General features: G+C 53.8%; 1 protein-coding gene across 1 annotated transcript in view; it reads right to left on the bottom strand.

The window, feature by feature from the left end:
- The window catches only part of PKP3 (plakophilin 3), a 35,185-nt gene extending 18,213 nt beyond the window's left edge, over nucleotides 1-16,972 (bottom strand). The window contains exon 1 of the mRNA XM_048855270.2: nucleotides 16,467-16,972. Within this exon, the coding sequence (XP_048711227.1) occupies nucleotides 16,467-16,692 (226 nt within the window). The 5' untranslated portion in view covers nucleotides 16,693-16,972. The remainder of the gene's footprint in view (nucleotides 1-16,466) is intronic.
- Between the last annotated feature and the right edge of the window lie 438 nt (nucleotides 16,973-17,410).

Here is a 17,410-nt window from a genome sequence, read left to right as displayed (position 1 = left end):
TCCCCCCACCCCCCCGCTATCCCAGTCCTCGACCTGCACACGGTTCTGGCAACACACCCCAGTCCTGACCTACAGTCCCCCCACCCCCCCGCTATCCCAGTCCTCGACCTGCACACGGTTCTGGCAACACACCCCAGTCCTGACCTACAGTCCCCCCACCCCCCCGCTATCCCAGTCCTCGACCTGCACACGGTTCTGCCAACACACCCCAGTCCTGACCTACAGTCCCCCCCGCTATCCCAGTCCTGACCTACAGTCCCCCCACCCCCCCGCTATCCCAGTCCTCGACCTGCACACGGTTCTGCCAACACACCCCAGTCCTGACCTACAGTCCCCCCACCCCCCCGCTATCCCAGTCCTCGACCTGCACACGGTTCTGGGAGTGCATCCGGATCTTGCCCCGTTCTGCTCCCACCTCTTCCAAACCCAGGCTCTCTAGAGCAGAGAGGTGGCAGTGCTGAGTTCCAGGCTGTCTTTGTGATGCAGACTGATCTCTGCTGGGCCCAGGATACTGCTGCCGAATGCTCTCACCTGTGACTCCAGGTCGGGGGGGATTGGGGGGGGCTGGAGTTTCGCAAGGGGCACAGTTTGTTAATCTAAAAATGGCCCTTTTTTCTCTGTACATCCATGGTGTTTGTGAAAAATTTCACTAGCCCTTTATCGCATTTTACACCCGATATTCTTATTGGAAATGTTGCTGACCATTTTCATTTCTCAGTTTCTATATTTGAAAATGAATTTAAAAAAAAAATTGGAAAGAATTTTTCAAAAGAAAAACCCTGTCATGTGCCTAAACCGCCCCCTCCCCATTCATTGTTTAACCAGCTCTTCTTTTAACCATGGCGAACAAAACGCTAAAAGAATACAAGAGAAACAACGAACGTAGCTGGGAAACGGTCGCTCACATTCCCCAAAACATTGTGAGAACCAAAACTTTTGGAACGACTGAAAAACTGGGGCCGGGGGGGGGCGGGGGGAATGGTGGGTTTTGGTTTCTTGTTTTTTCTAGTTTCCAGCCAGGTCCCAAGCTGGGGTAGGTCAAGGTAGCCCCACTGGGGTCAATGGTGCCAGACCAATGTCCACCCTGGAGGAGCTGTGGTTGGCTGGCTCCATTGAGGTCAGTGGGACTTTCCAGCTGAGGGACTCTGGCCTAGACTGTGCAGGGAGGGAAAGGCTCGCCAAGTGAGCCTTGTGTCATAAATAGAAAGGGAAGGGCAAACCATTTTAAAATCCCTCCTGGCCAGAGGAAAAAGCCTTTCACCTTTAAAGGGTTAAGAAGCTAAGACAACCTCGCTGGCACCTGACCAAAATGACCAGTGAGGAGACAAGATTCTTTCAAAAGCTGGGAGGAGGGAGAAAAACAAAGGGTCTGTGTCTGTCTGTGTGATGCTTTTGCCGGGGGAAGAACAGGAATGGAGTCTTAGAACTTAGTAAGTAATCTAGCTAGGTATGTGTTACATTATGATTTCTTTAAATGGCTGAGAAAATAGCTGTGCTGAATAGAATGAATATTCCTGTCTGTGTGTCTTTTTTGTAACTTAAGGTTTTGCCTAGAGGGATTCTCTATGTTTTGAATCTAATTACCCTGTAAGGTATTCACCATCCTGATTTTACAAAGGTGATTCTTTTTTACTTCTATTAAAAGTCTTCTTGTTAGGAAGCTGAATGCTTTTTCATTGTTCTAAGATCCAAGGGTTTGGGTCTGTGGTCACCTATGCAAATTGGAGAGGATTTTTACCAAACCTTCCCCAGGAAGTGGGGTGCAAGGGTTGGGAGGATTTTGGGGGGAACGACATGTCCAAACTATGTTTTTTCAGGAACCCAGATAAAGTTTGGTGGTGGCAGTGGAAGTCCAGGGGCAAAAGGGTAAAATAGTTTGTACCTTGGGGAAGTTTTAACCTAAGCAGGTAAAAGTAAGTTTAGGAGGTTTTCATGCAGGTCCCCACATCTGTACCCTAGAGTTCAGAGTGGGGAAGGAACCTTGACACCTTGTTTATGCTGAACAGCTTACCGGGAAACCAAACACTCCCCTTCCCATCTGGTCTCCCCACCTCCTTTCCCAGCCACACTTGCTCTTGTTAAGACCGAGCCCATTTAGAAGCGGCCTTAGGTTGAAAGGGTCTTTAGAAGGCAACCGCTGGCATGAGTCCTGGAGATCTGAAGGGAGGAGTCCGGTGGGTGAGTGGAGAGCAGTGCGGCGGAGAGGCTGGTGAGCGATTAGTTCGCCATGGAAGACCTGCGCTGAGACCCAGCTGGGTTCAGCTGGCTTCAGTTTGACGCATGGCCAATATTTGTCCCTGTTACAAAATCAACAGCAGAGATAAGAGCAGCTGGGGGTGTCTGTAGCATCTAAGCTGCCATTTAAAGGTAACTGAAGGCGGCAGTTTCTCTTCTCCCTGATGCCACAGGAGATCTCCCTGGTTTGCTCTGGGGTCAGTGCGGGGAGAACCAGGCCCTCGCACAATTCTAGCCCTGGTGGTTGCCAAGAAAGCCTTCCCAGTTTAGCCAACGCTGGGTTAGCTCAGGCTGATGCCGCAGGTGGGGGGAGCCTCGCTCTCGCTACCAGGAGGCTTGAGCTGAGGAAGCGAGATGTGGGATTTGTGGAGACCCCAAAAGGAGGACATTTAAGAGTGACCTGCAAGGAAAGAGCACCTGCGTCTGTGCTGTGTGTCCCTCTCTGAGGGATAAAGGCCTGACAGGATCTTTTCTTAACTGATACTTTTCCTCCTTTTAAAAAAACAAAACAAAACCATGTGAAATATTCGGAATGTCAAGTGTGGTCGTCCCAGTTTGAACGGAGGGCATGGCGGGGGTCTCGGAGATGTGCCGTGGGCACTCTCCCAGACCATCTCTGAAGAGTCAGCCTAAACAAAGAGCTCTGTGTGGCTTGAAAGCTGGTCTCTCTCACCAACTGTGGTTGGTCCAATCAAAGATATCACCTCCCCCACCTTGTCTCGCTCATATCCTGGGCCCCACACGGCTACAACTGCACTGCCTAAAGCCAGCTCTCCAAACACCGAACAGCCAGAGCTCCATCAGCTTTCCTTTCTGATGTCATCACCCACTAGCTCGCCAGCGGGCCAGAAAGTTGTCCAGGGTGGCCAAGAGCTGAATTTCTGCATGCTTAGCATCTTTCAAAATGCGGCCACTTTGGTTCGCTAAGTGGGAGTTGTGTTGTGTTGACAAACTGTCTCATTCACTCCATGGAGAGAAATGATGACGATGTGGAGCGTACAGCTAAGCTCCCTCTCCTTTGATTGCTGTCTGGTTTGGCAGCCACACTCTCTCCCCTCCCCCCCTCCAGTGAACATGGTGCTACTTGCCCTATTGACAATGTTTGCCATGTAGTTGTAGCCGTTCCAGGATATTAGAGAGACCAGGTGGGTGGGGTAATATCTTTTATTGGACGCTCAGAGCTTGGTGTAGCTCACAAGCTTGCCTCTCTCCCGAACAGAGGTTCGTCCAATAAGAGCTATTACCTCCCGCACTTTGTCTCTCTATTGACTTAATGCTCTCAGGTGTTTTCTAGCAACCGAGGAGATGCAGGCCGGGAAGTGAAACCATGCCCAGTGCCAGCGCTGAGAGGTGGACCCAGCGTTCTTTCACCATACTCCAGGTTGAGCGGGATAATTGCTAGTCCTCAACTTACTTACTTACCTGAGACACTATCCATGCAAGAAAGTGACTGGAGATCATTTAAGGGACAAGCTTTGGTGCTTACTCATTGACAGCTGAAACACAAGCGGATGGATACAATGAAGGTGGGACTGGGTTCCCAAAGGCATCATGCAATTTACTGCCATTCTGTAAGATTACCGCCATTTCCACACTGATTTTCGTGTCAGTCCTGCCTCTCCCCACTGCAAAATCCTCGCTTTGTGACTGGACAAACATCCCAGCCGTTGGCACAATCGGCAGCTCTCAGGAGAGGGCTGGGATAGTGGGGAGGCTGCAGGTCAGGACTGGGGTACGTTGGCAGAGCACTGGGGGGGCCTGCACAGCACCTAGCTCCATTCCCCCAGGTGGATGTTCTACTGCTTGGGAAAGCCAGGGGCTGACGGGAGCAGTTACAACCTGGCCAACTTCAGTGATTATCCCAACTGTGTCCATGTCACCAAAGGGCTGGAGCCCAGGCCCTTCTCAGCGGGCTCCTCCACCCGCCCGTCAAGACCCCGCCTGGGCCCTGCCAGTATTCTCATGGCTGTGTTTGCCCCTTCAGCAGCAGGGAGCCTGGGAGCAGTAAGGCCCCAAGAGGCTGCCTTGTATAAACACAATTCTCCCGCATGCTCAGTTCCCTGGGAATCAGCCCACACATTTTGAGTGTGTCATAAATATAAAGGGAAGGGTAAACACCTTTAAATCCCTCCTGGCCAGAGGAAAAAACCCTTTCACCTGTAAAGGGTTAAGAAGCTAGGATAACCTCGCTGGCACCTGACCAAAATGACCAATGAGGAGACAAGATACTTTCAAAGCTGGAGTGGGGGGAAACAAAGGGTTTGCTCGGTCTGTTACAGCTAATGAAAAAGCAATCAGGTTCTTAAAAGAAGAATTTTAATCAAAGAAAAAGTAAAAGGCCAAGGCCCCAACTACATACCAAGGAATACTCCAGACACCTTATCGTCCTGCCACACCGTTCTCCAGCAACCCACCTTGCCCCAGTGACCCGTCAGCTGGATGATGTTTTAAATGTAACGAGCCGGGGCATGTAAAGGCCAACTGCCCCTAGAACCCCAACAGATTACAGTTCATTGCACCGGAATCACACTAGAGGTCCTCAGGGCCAGATACCTCCCAGATACCCTCGGACCGGAGGGAAACTGTGAGTGTGGGCGGGAAAAAGGTCACCGCGTGGAGGGACACCGGAGCACAAGTGCCGGCTATCCATGCTTCCTTTGTGGACCCAAATTTAATCGACCCAGAGATCCAAGTGACAATTCAACCCTTCAAGTCCAACTCTTTCAATTTGCCTACAGCCAAGTTGCCTGTCCAGTACAAGGGCTGGTAAGGAATGTGGACTTTTGCAGTCTAGGATGATTATCCCATCCCCATGCTGTTGGGGGAAGACTTGGACAATCATGTGAAGCTAGCCAAGAGGGTGGGAATGGTCACCCGCAGCCAGGCTAAACCTGCCGTCACGCCTAGCTCTGTTCTGGAAACTTCTACCCGGTCAGAGGTGATGGACCCGGACCCCAGGCCAATGTCTGCAACAGCAGTAGTAGATCCAGTCCCAGAGACCCAGACAGAGCCAGTCCCAGAACCGGAACCAGTGGAACAACCAGCACCAGACCCATTGCCAGCACTGAATCCAGTACTTGCAATCCCAACACCAGAGGGCCCCACCGAACCTGAACCAGCAGCAGCCCATAACCCTACACAAGAGGCTCAGCCGGAGCCTGAAACCCAACATAGTGCACCAGCGGAGAACGGTTCACAGTCAATGGAAACAGCCCCATCCCCTACATCGCTTTCAGAGGGACCAAGCCTCAGTCCACAATCCAATGAGAACTGATGTCTCCAGCATCAAGAGAACAGTTCCAGATCGAACAGGAAGCAGATGAAAGCCTCCAGAGAGCTTGGATGGTGGCACGGAGCAACCCACTGCCTCTCAGCTCTTCTAATCGATCCAGGTTTGTTGTAGAAAGAGGACTTTTATACAAGGAAACTCTTTCTGGTGGACACCAGGAAGACTGGTATCCTCAGAGACAGTTGGTAGTTCCAACTAAGTATCTTGAGCTTAGCCCACGATCATCCTAGTGGCCATGCTGGGATGAACAGGACCAAAGACCATTTGGGGAGGTCATTCCATTGGGAGGGAATGGGCAAGGATATTTCTACCTATGTCCGGTTTTGTGAGGTATGCCAAAGAGTGGGAAAACCCCAAGACCAGGTCTAAGCCCCTCTCCAGCCACTCCACAGCTACTTGCTGAAATGGAACCTCAATGATGGGGATATTCTGGGTCCTTTTCCGAAAAAGACACCCAGAGGAAAGCAGTACATACTGACTTTCATGGATTTTGCCACATGATGGCCAGAAGCAGTAGCTCTAAGCAACACCAGGGCTAAAAGTGTGTGCCACGCACTAGCAGACATTTTTGCCAGGGTAGGTTGGCCCTCCGACATCCTCACAGATGCAGGAACTAACTTCCTGGCAGGAACTATGGAAAGCCTTTGGGAAGCTCATGGGGTGAATCACTTGGTTGCCACCCCTTACCATCATCAAACAAATGGCCTGGTGGAGAAATTTAATGGGACTTTGGGGGCCATGATACATAAATTCGTAAATGAGCACTCCAATGATTGGGACCTAGTGTTGCAGCAGTTGCTCTTTGCCTACAGAGCTGTACCACATCCCAGTTTAGAGTTTTCACCATTTGAACTTGTACATGGCCCCGAGGTTAAGGGGCCATTACAGTTGGTGAAGCAGCAATGAGAAGGGTTTACACCTTCTCCAGGAACTAACATTCTGGACTTTGTAACCAACCTACAAAACACCCTCCGAACCTCTTTAGCCCTTGCTAAAGAAAACCTACAGGATGCTCAAAAAAAGCAAAAAGCCTGGTATGATAAACATGCCAGAGAGTGTTCCTTCAGAGTAGGGGACCAGGTCATGGTCTTAAAGGTGCTCCAGGCCCATAAAATGGAAGCATCGTGGGAAGGGCCATTCATGGTCCAGGAGTGCCTGGGAGCTGTTAATTATCTCATAGCATTCCCCACCTCCAACCAAAAGCCTAAGGTGTACCATATTAATTCTCTAAAGCCCTTTCATTCCAAAGAATTAAAGGTTTGTCAGTTTACAGCCCAGGGAGGAGATGACGCTGCGTGGCCTGAAGGTGTCTACTACAAAGGGAAAAGTGCTGGTGGCGTGGAAGAGGCGAACCTCTCCATGACCCTTGGGCGTATGCTGCAACAGCAGATCCAGGAGCTGTGCACTAGCTACGCGCTGACGTTCTCAGCCACCCCAGGACTGACTGAACGGGGCATACCACTCCATTGACACAGGTAATGCTCACCCAATTAGAGCCCAACCTTACCAGGTGTCTCCTCAAGCTAAAACTGCTATAGAACGGGAGATCCAGGATATGTTACAGATGGGTGTAATCCGCCCCTCTGGCAGTGCATGGGCATCTCCAGTGGTTCTAGTTCCCAAACCAGATGGGGAAATACGTTTTTGCATGGACTACCGTAAGCTAAATGTTGTAACTCGCCCAGACAACTATCCAATGCCACGCACAGATGAACTATTAGAGAAACTGGGACGGGCCCAGTTCATCTCTACCTTGGACTTAACCAAGGGGTACTGGCAGGTACCGCTAGATGAATCTGCCAAGGAAAGGTCAGCCTTCACCACACATGTCGGGCTGTATGAATTTAATGTACTCCCTTTCAGGCTGTGGAATGCACCCGCCACCTTCCAAAGACTTGTAGATGGTCTCCTAGCGGGATTAGGAGAATATGCAGTCGCTTATCTTGACGGTGTGGCCATATTTTTGGATTCCTGGACAGAACACCTGGAACAGCTACAAAAAGTCTTTGAGCGCATAAAAGAGGCAGGACTAACTGTTAAGGCGAAGAAGTGTCAAATAGGCCTAAACAGAGTGACTTACCTTGGACACCAGGTGGGTCAAGGAACTATCAACCCCCTACAGGCCAAAGTGGATGCTATCCAAAAGTGGCCTGTCCCAAAGTCAAAGAAACAGGTCCAATCCTTCTTAGGCTTGGCCGGATATTACAGGCGATTTGTACCGCAATACAGCCAAATCGCTGCCCCACTGACAGACCTAACCAAAAAGAAACAGCCCAATGCCGTTCAGTGGACCGAAGAGTGTCAGCAGGCCTTTAACCAGCTTAAAGCGACACTCATGTCTGACCCTGTGCTAAGGGCTCCAGACTTTGACAAACCGTTCCTAGTAACCACAGATGCGTCCGAGCGTGGCGTGGGAGCAGTTTTAATGCAGGAAGGACCGGATCAAGAATTCCACCCTGTAGTGTTTCTCAGCAAAAAACTGTCTGAGAGGGAAAGCAACTGATCAGTCAGTGAAAAAGAATGTTACGCCATTGTCTACGCTCTGGAAAAGCTACGCCCATACGTTTGGGAACGGTGTTTCCACCTGCAAACCGACCATGCTGCGCTACAGTGGCTTCATACTGCCAAGTGAAATAACAAAAAACTTATTCGGTGGAGTTTAGCTCTCCAAGATTTTGATTTCGACATACAACACATCTCAGGAGCTTCTAACAAAGTGGCTGATGCACTCTCCCGTGAAAGAATACTGGTTAAAATTGTCCTTGAGATGTTATTGTTAGTCTTTATATACTTGGTAGTATATTTAGAGGTGCATGTGTCTTATTAACACTGTTTTCTCCTAGAGCTCCAGGAAGAAATCACAGCCAGCGTTTCACCCGATCTGTGATTTGGGAGGTGTGTCATAAATATAAAGGGAAGGGTAAACACCTTTAAATCCCTCCTGGCCAGAGGAAAAACCCTTTCACCTGTAAAGGGTTAAGAAGCTAAGACAACCTCGCTGGCACCTAACCAAAATGACCAATGAGGAGACAAGATACTTTCAAAGCTGGAGGGGGGGAAAACAAAGGGTTCGCTCTGTCTGTGTGTTGCTTTTGCCAGGACCAGAGCAGGAATGCAGGTCAGAACTCCTGTAAAGAGTTAATAAGCAATCTAGTTAGATATGCGTTAGATTCTGTTTTGTTTAAATGGCTGATAAAATAAGTTGTGCTGAATGGAATGGATATTCCTGTTTTTGTGTCTTTTTGTAACTTATGGTTTTGCCTAGCGGGATTCTCTATGTTTTGAATCTGATTACCCTGTAAGGTATCTACCATCCTGATCTTACAGAGGTGATTCTTTTACTTTTTTTCTTCAATTAAAATTCTTCTTTTAAGAACCTGATTGCTTTTTCATTGTTCTTAAGATCCAAGGGTTTGGGTCTGTGTTCACCTATGGAAATTGGTGGGGATTTTTATCAAGCCTTCCCCAGGAAGGGGGGTGTAGGGCTTGGGTGGATTTTGGGGGGAAAGACATTTCCAAGTGAGCTCTTTCCCTGTTACTTTTGTTAGATGTTTGGTGGTGGCAGCAATAAGGTCCAGGGACAAAAGGTAAAATAGTTTATACCTTGGGGAAAGTTTAACCTAAGCTGGTAAAATAAGCTTAGGGGTTTTTTCATGCAGGTCCCCACATCTGTACCCTAGAGTTCAGAGTGGGGAAGGAACCTTGACAAGGTGTCTGTCAGGATGAAGTAAAACCTGGCGGAATCTGGCAGGAGGAGATGGAAACACACACGCTCCAATCCCTTGCAATCCCTGGCAGGATCAAACAAGCCACAGAAGCCCTGCCACATGCAGCGATCTCTGGGGCAGCAGAACAGCTCACTCCACTTCAGATGAGCCTCTCCTGGGAACCCTTGTGTGTGGGGCTTATTGTCTGTGGGGTAGGACGGCTCCATTGGAGCTCAGAGCTTTCCACAGCCTCTTCCTCTCGCGTGGGCAGGACTGTGAGGAGATGTTCCACTTACCAACATTCCTGTCCCTTGCCCCAGCTCCCCAGTGCGTGATCAGGGAGGAAGCCCAGTAGCTGGCCTCTCTCAAACCCCATCCCCAGGCCTCCTGGCCAGCCACTGTAGGTGGGATGGGAGAGATCCCTGTGCCTACAGGGAGACAAAGCCGAAGCAGCCACACTGCACTGACAGACACAACCCCAGGAGAGACAATGCCAGAGACATCTGCCCAGCATGATCCTGCAGTGCCGGGAGGGGGCTGACCTGGCTCGTTAGAGGAGGCCTAACTTTGGGCTGGGACTGGCTACAGCAAGGGTCCTTGCACCAGGTCCTGCGGTAAATTGGCACAAATGTCTGAGGGGGCTTCCAGCACCTACAGCCCAATCTCCATCTCAGAGCAGAGCAGAGACAAGGGATGGGAGCAGGCTCACGACCGTCTCCCCCGCAACTCTGCTGGCCAGGTGACCCCTCAGGAGTTCCTGACCCATAAGCTAAGAGCCTCTGCCAGAGGGCCATGCCAGTGCTAAGAAGACCCTGATGAGTGGCAGCTGGTGAGGACGATCACAGCCCCGCCCTGGGCCCTAGCCAGGCTCTGCTGAGGCATAAATAACTCTAAGGGCAGGCTCTCCGAGAGACATGCACTAGCCTGCTCGGCTGACTTGCTAGTGGCTGGAGTTTGGGGCAGGAGGGAAAAGGCCTGAATGAGTTAGCGCCTGAAAGGGTGGGGCACCATCGGGACTGCCATGGAGACAGCATGGATGGCATTCTCCTTTACCAGTGAGTACACAGAATAACTGATAATGCCAGGGACCCAGCTCTGTGTGGGTAAACAGGCACCCTGAGGCCAGAAGATGGAGCCCCAGCTGCCCCTAGAAACTGGGAGTGGAAATCCTGGCACTGGAAACATAAGAGAGGCCATACTGGATTAGAACAAAAGTCCATCTAGCCCAGTATCCTGCCTTCTGACAGTGGCCAGTGCCAGGTGCCCCAGAGGGAATGAACAGAACAGGTAACCACCAAGTGATCCATCCCCGGTCACTCATTCCCAGCTTCTGGCAAACAGAGGCTAGGGACACCATTCCTGCCCATCCTGGCTAATAGCCATTGGTAGACCTATCCTCCATTAACTTATCCAGTTCTTTTTTTAACCCTGTTATAGCCTTGGCCTTCACAACATCCTCTGGCAAGGAGTTCCACAGGGACTGTGCACTGTGTGAAGAAATACTTCCTTTTGTTTGTTCGAAACCTGTTGCCTATTCTTTTAATTGGGTGACCCCTAGTACTTGTTATGAGGAATAAATAACACTTCCTTATTTACTTTCTCCACACCAGTCATGATTGTATAGACCTCTATCATATCCCACCTTAAACCTCTCTTTTTCCAGCTGAAAAGTCCCCGTTTTCTTAATCTCTACTCATATGGAAGCTCTTCCATACCCTTATCATTTTTGTTGCTCTTTTCTGTACCTTTTCCAATCCCAATATATCTTTTTTGAAATGGGGCAACCACATCGGCACGTGTGTCCAGCACCCGGGGCCCTGCTCCTGCCTTAGCCCTGTGCGTGATGCTGGGATACACTCGGAATACAGAAATCATCCTACTAACCTAGCGGACTTCCACCACTTCCTGTGGGGAATGAGAACACGCCCACAGCGCGTACCCCCAGTCAGAGCACATGCATGACTGACAGGCACCACATGTCAGGGAGCCCAGAGTTCTCAGGGCAGCCACCCACCAGCCAGGGTAACGGGCATCCCCGGCCACTTTTGCCCTGCGTTGTTTCCCAGTGTCATTTTTCTCCACTGTTAGAGATTAAACACGACTGGTGCCTTCACACCTCCCACCTGGCAAGCCTGCGTGTGGCTCAGGCTCTGCATCCGCACCACGCAAGGAGATTCCTGCACTATAGGGAGAACATGCCACCCTCTGAACACAGCTCAAGGGCCACCCCTTGGAACAGAGAAGAGTGAAGAGAGCCCAGAACAGTAACAGGAGAGGGTTAGCGTTGAGATGCATGGGCAGTGCTTGCGGTGTGGGGGGCAGCATTGAAATAGGAGGGGGGCTGTAGATCAGGACTAGGGTACATGCAGAGTTGGGTGGGTCCCAGGGCCGGGATGGCAGAGGGGCTGCAGGTCAGGACTGGGGTACATGCAGAGTCGGGTGGGTCCCAGGGCCGGGATGGCAGAGGGGCTGCAGGTCAGGACTGGGGTACATGCAGTGTCGGGTGGGTCCCAGGACTGGAACAGGAGGCATTGCTACCAGGTGGCATGGAGTTGCAGTCTAGTGCTTCCCTCTCACTCCAAATCCTGCCGTGTGGGGTGGACAGACAGTGCTACACGTGACTCACACTCACTGCTCTTCACTGTCTGGAATCCTGCCTGCCCCTCCTAGCTTTCCCAGCTCCCTCCCTGTCTAGGTGGCTGCTTCTCTGGGCAGACCCAGCCCCCTGTCATTCATCTGACTGTCCCAGCCACACCCCCACCCCCGGCCAGCAGTGCAGGTTAACTCCTGAGTGTACAACAAAGTTCAGTGAACACAATACACCCAGGGAGAAGAGGTGGGTGCACAGGGGCCTGCCCTCTGCTCCCCACACTCGGTCCCAGCTCCAGCACCCCCTCCAAGCAGCACTTCTGTATCAGGGCCTGGCCCACCATGGGAGATCCTGAGGGGAGTCTTCCAATTGCCCTCAACGTGCTTTGGATCAGGCCCTTCAATGTCATGGACCCAGTTCAGCCCTCCCACGAGTGGGTTAGGCTGCCAGGGAAGCGGTGACCAGGTTAGGGCTGCAGGGAATCCAAGAGAACCGCCCCAGGTTGTGAGGGAGTTTGGGGCAGCATAATGCTGCTGCTGCGAGGAGAATGGGTCCCTGTATCCCCTACCCCCTCCACACACACTGTCCCCCCCACACACACATAGCCGGGACCTGCTGCCAGAGAGGCAGGCTGGGCTGGAATGCACTCAGCCAACTGGCTCCCCTCCACCTCCGCTCTGTCAGTCTTGGGTGGCAATGAGAAGGGTGGGGCGTGGCAGGGATGCCTGGCTCCCAGAGCCTGTAGCATGTCCAGCACCATGCCAGAGCCCAGCCTCGGGGACTGGATTCCATGGCAGGATGGAGGCCGGGGCTGGGGCCCAGACAGGTGGATAACGTTGATCGGACAGGTCGGTATCTCGGGGGTGATGCCAGTAACTTCACTGGCTGCAGGTCGCCGTACTGCCTGCCCTGCTGGGACACGACACTTGGCTTTCAGGCTAGGGAGAATCAGGAGGGCTATCTATGTGCTGCGTTGGGTATGCAAAACAGCCACTCTGGGGGGTTTCTGTGGCTGGGAGCTCCCCCTACGGCACGGGCAGGCAGGTAGCAAGAGCTGTCACCTCGGAGGAGAGGCAGAGGCGGGAGAGCTGCATTTCCATGCCTCCCCTCAATCCCGCACAGACACCAGCAATGTCCCCAGCTCTGTGCTTAATTTGTGCCTCAGCCCCGGCACCTCCGGGCCTGGCAGTTCACAGCCCTGGCACCTCTGCTTGTTGCATCAGTTATGAATGTAAAAAGAGTCCTTGACCCCGGCCCCTCTTTCATTACAGATTAAACACTGCCCTGGATCCACCCAAGCCAGCGATTTCCTCCTCGCGCTCAACACTTCCTCGCTGAACTGAATGCAGCCCGGCCACGAGCTCTGATTTCTTCTGATCTCCAGCTGCCAGCCCTCGCTGGGCACCCAGCTCTCCTGCGTGCTCCCGGGCGCGGGGGAGCTCCGCATCTCTTTCTTTGCTCGGCCTGCCTTTTCTGGGCCTCTCTTCAGCTCGTTCTTTCCTTTGTTCTAGCTCCCCGTCCCCACATTAAACAAACAGAACATAACAACCTGGGGCCTTCTCTGTACCTGTTCCCAGTCTTCCCCCTATACCTGCTCAGTAACTGCTTTGGTCCATCAGCCTCACCTAGGGTGACCAGATGTCCTGATTTTATAGGGACAGTCCCGGTTTTGGGGTCTTTTTCTTATATAGGCTCCTATTACCCCCCACCCCCTGTCCTGATTTTTCACATTTGCTGTCTGGTCACCCTAGGCCCACCCCACCCCTCGGTCTGTTTCACCCCCAGCTGCAGACTCGGTGTCAACAAAGGCAGAGAGGAGGCAGCCTAATGGTTCTGTTGGGCAGCCACCTGGAGGGGCGGGCAGGCAGGCTGTGGTGCTTGCCCCGGTGCCAGGAAGGAGCTGGGGGAAGCATTCTGGCTGCAGGAAGGCGGTGGCACGGCACTGAAAACGCGCCTTTAGCTTAATCCGTGCCACTGGCCAGCAGGAATCACACATCTCCTGGCCTGCTCTCCTTGGTCGTGATAACAGGGGGAAAGTTTAAGAATAAGGCCTTTGTGTCTCAGCCTGGAGTCAGGGAGCTCAAGCCCCTAGGGGATAGCTGCTGCATGGTGCTAGTCACAGTAGCGAGATTCGGGGCAATAGTCTCTTTCTGTGAGCAGAGGCAGGCAGCTTCAGAGAATGCAGGAAAGCAGCTCATGGGCTAGGACAAAATTCCAGAGCAGGGTGTGGGACAAAAAGAGATCAAAGGAAGGAGAAGCCACAAAGGCAGCTCCAGGTGCCTGTGGGAACTGCTCAGCTGCTGGCGCTCAGATCCTGGCAGTTCGGGGAGATACACCCTTTGCCTTTCTCTACTGCCTTCCCCACCCAGCAGCCTCAGAGCACGTCACAGGCATTAATCAAGTCAGCCTGATAGAGGGTTGTGCAACACCTACAATGGGGCCCTGGTCCGTGAGGTGGTCTCCTGGGGGCTACCACAACACACATAATAAACACCACCATCCCTGGGAGGCAATCCGCATTAGACAGGTGGGGAATCAATGCACAGCGAGGCTAAGGAACTTCCCTAGGTCACACAGGAAATCTGTGGCAGAGCCTGGATGAGACCCAATGGACCTGAGCCACCACTGGCCTGCACCAGTGGGCAGGGAGCATGACACTCTCCGATTCTGAGGGGGTAGCTTTTTACACCCACCTTGCACTAGTGTGAATGACTGCTGGGGTCTGTCCCAGGCCTCCCCACTTACAGTCCTGGGCTGTAACAAGCCATCCTCCCCACAGGAGAAAGGCACAAGGGTCTGGAAGGACGGGAGGCCAGTTTCCTCCAGCCCCTCGAACACACACTCCCTAAACATGGTGTTATTAAATGAAATAGCTACTAAACGCTTCAGCGTCACACATCCATAATAGACAGAAACCTCTTGGATCTGTCATCCCACGTCTAGTCTGCCGGGTGCCATAGGGACCATGACTGGGGGGAGTTAGAGATCGTGCACCAGGGTCAGAGATCGGCTAGTACGTGAGACCCTTCATGCTGGGGGCATGGGAGCAGCACCCCGGGAACAGTCCATGGGGAGCTGATGAGCTAGACGCACGGAGTGAGCGGGGACTCCGCTAGCTCAGGGGCACCCGTGCAATGCCAGGGCAAGGAAACACAGGTCTCCCCCAAGCCAGTATTTGAAACCTGCCACAGTCCTGATCCCTGCTGACATCTGCTGGATCGTGCCTACTGGCATAGCTCCTTTGCAGCTGGTCGGGGAGGGGGGGGGAGCATCCTCTCCCCACCCCCAGCTTACAGTCTGGGCCCCAAATCCAGGCACCCTAGCAAGCGGTACAAACGTGCCCAGGGAGCACCTGGCTTGCGGGCTACAGACCCTCGGGGGGGTCGCTCCGGGCAGGCACGTGGGCTTGTCTCCAGATGGGTGGAGAGGCTCATAGGAAGCTCGGGGGACTCTGGAGTGGAGATCCGCTGCCAGGGCCAGGGCTGTGTCTTCCATGGACCGGCCGGGGGGGGGGGGGAGTGGGGAATGTCCTCCGTGGGGAAAACCATTAAATGTTAAACGTTTGCAAAAAAAAAAACAAAAACCCCAAACCCAACAAATCCCCAGCCCTGGAAAACGAACGCCGGGAGGGCTCCCAGGCCTGGCTGAGAAGTGTCCCCCCCCCGCTCCCTGGCAGACCAGGGGAGAGAGAAACACACGCCCGGCCCTTGCCCCTCCTCGTGCCGCCGCGGAAAGAGACAAGGAAAGGGGGCGGGGCTGGGATCGGGGGCGGCCCCCCCCGCCCCAGCAGGCCGGGGGGGGCCAGCCCTAGCACGCAACCAGGGGAGCGGCTGTTGCAAAACAAGAGACGCTGGCGCTCCCAGCCATGCCACAAACAGGGCGTGCTGGAAAGCCCGGGCTGGATTCCTCAGGGAAGGAGCCAACAACAGGTGGGAGCCCCCGGCTTGGTGACTTTCTCTTGTGCTGGTGATATCCACAGGGTGAGCTGGTCCCCTCAGACAGTGGGGGACGGTTCACCCCCGTCCTGCCCAGTTTGCCCCACATGGACCCATTCCTTGGCCTCTAGGGCCCTGGCGGGAGCCCTGACAGGTTCTGCCCTCCCCTCCCCCATTTCCCCAGGGTGATGCCCCCAAGTTCGAGCTCCCTCCACCCAGTGTGGGCTCCCCCATTAAACCTGCTGCACAAACCCGTAGCGAGAGAGCAAATGTATGGCACAAAAAACAGCCGCCAGGCCAGCGCGGGAAGGCCAGATCACCTGTCTCGGAGGCAGAGCTCCCATTAACACAGCAAGGAGAGCAGCACCTTCCCACTCAGGAGCTCAGTGCGAGTCACAGACGTTGGCCAGCTGAACCTCCCGCAGCCCCCCACCCCCGAGGGCAGGGAACAATCATTATCCCTATGGTACAGATGGGGAAACAGAGGCACAGGGTAGCAAAGTGACTCACCTGCTGTCACAGAGCAGAGCTAGGCCTGCCTCCCAGTCCCCACCCCCTGTATAATCCCATCCCCAGCAGAGGTGACAGATGAGAGGGGCTGGAGCCCTGCCCCCAAAGCCAGCAGTCCCTCGAGAGGCCCCTTGACATAGCTAGCTTTGGAGGGCAGCACATCCTCCCCTGTGAAGCCCATCACGCCCCCCACCCCTTACCTTTGACCTCGACGTAGTCAAGCCTAGGTCCGTTGGTCCTGGGAACAGAGCCGCTCTTCTGCAGCATCCTCATGCGGACTTGCTCCTGCACCCGGGCGCTCTTCAGCAGCTCCGCGTCGGGCGCCTCCTTGCTCTTCCTGTCCAGCTGCTGGTCCGAGGGCAGTGCCAGGGAGCACACGCCGGCCTCCGGCTGCAAAGCCGACAGGAAGAAGTTATTCTCCTGCATGGCTCCTGTCCCGGCCGGGCAGGGAGCGTGGCTCGGTCTGTCCCAGGGCCCTGGCTCTGCCAGGGAAAGGTCCCACTGGTGTTGCTAACACCAGTTCCACTTCCTCTGTCCGTCTGAGCCCAGGGCCAAGCTGAGACGCCAGGGAGCTGAGGGTCTGCAGGTCCTGGCTGGGGAGTCAGTCTGAGCTGCTCTGAGGAGACGGCACTGGGTGCCCCCGGCCCACACCACTCCTATCCTCGCACAAGTGCTGGCTTCCTGGGATGGGACTCTGCCACTCTGAGACACGGTTACACCCCTCTGCCTAGCCACTGACATCACCGAGGAGGCCGGCTTTCAGGCAGAGCAGGTCAGCCAGTTCCACCTTAAGCAGGTGAGGCCTTTGGCGGGGCCTGGCTTCCTCAGCTTTAAGGTGGAATTGCAGGGATGCACAACCAGCTCCTGCCCTGCCACGCCTTGTCAGCTGCGTAAACCAGCACAGGCAATTACTGGAGTCGCCACCCCATGCCTCAGGGGCCAGGGCAGCCAGGAGGTTTGTGGGGGTGCTGGCACCCTCCTCCCACCCAGGCTGCATGGGTAGCTGAGTGGCCCTGCTGCCCGTGGCCTGATGTGACGGCACCAGGAAAGGCTGAACGCAGAGATGCTGCGCCATAAAACCCAGAGCGACCATGCTGCCCTGGCCAACCCAGGCTTGGTCACGGCAGCAGCCTCCTGGCTCGGG

Source organism: Caretta caretta, chromosome 6 (assembly GCF_965140235.1).
Source record: "Caretta caretta isolate rCarCar2 chromosome 6, rCarCar1.hap1, whole genome shotgun sequence".
Taxonomy (NCBI): domain Eukaryota; kingdom Metazoa; phylum Chordata; order Testudines; family Cheloniidae; genus Caretta; species Caretta caretta.
The sequence above is the reverse complement of the archived record's forward strand: the minus strand, read 5'-3'. Positions and strand labels throughout refer to the sequence as shown.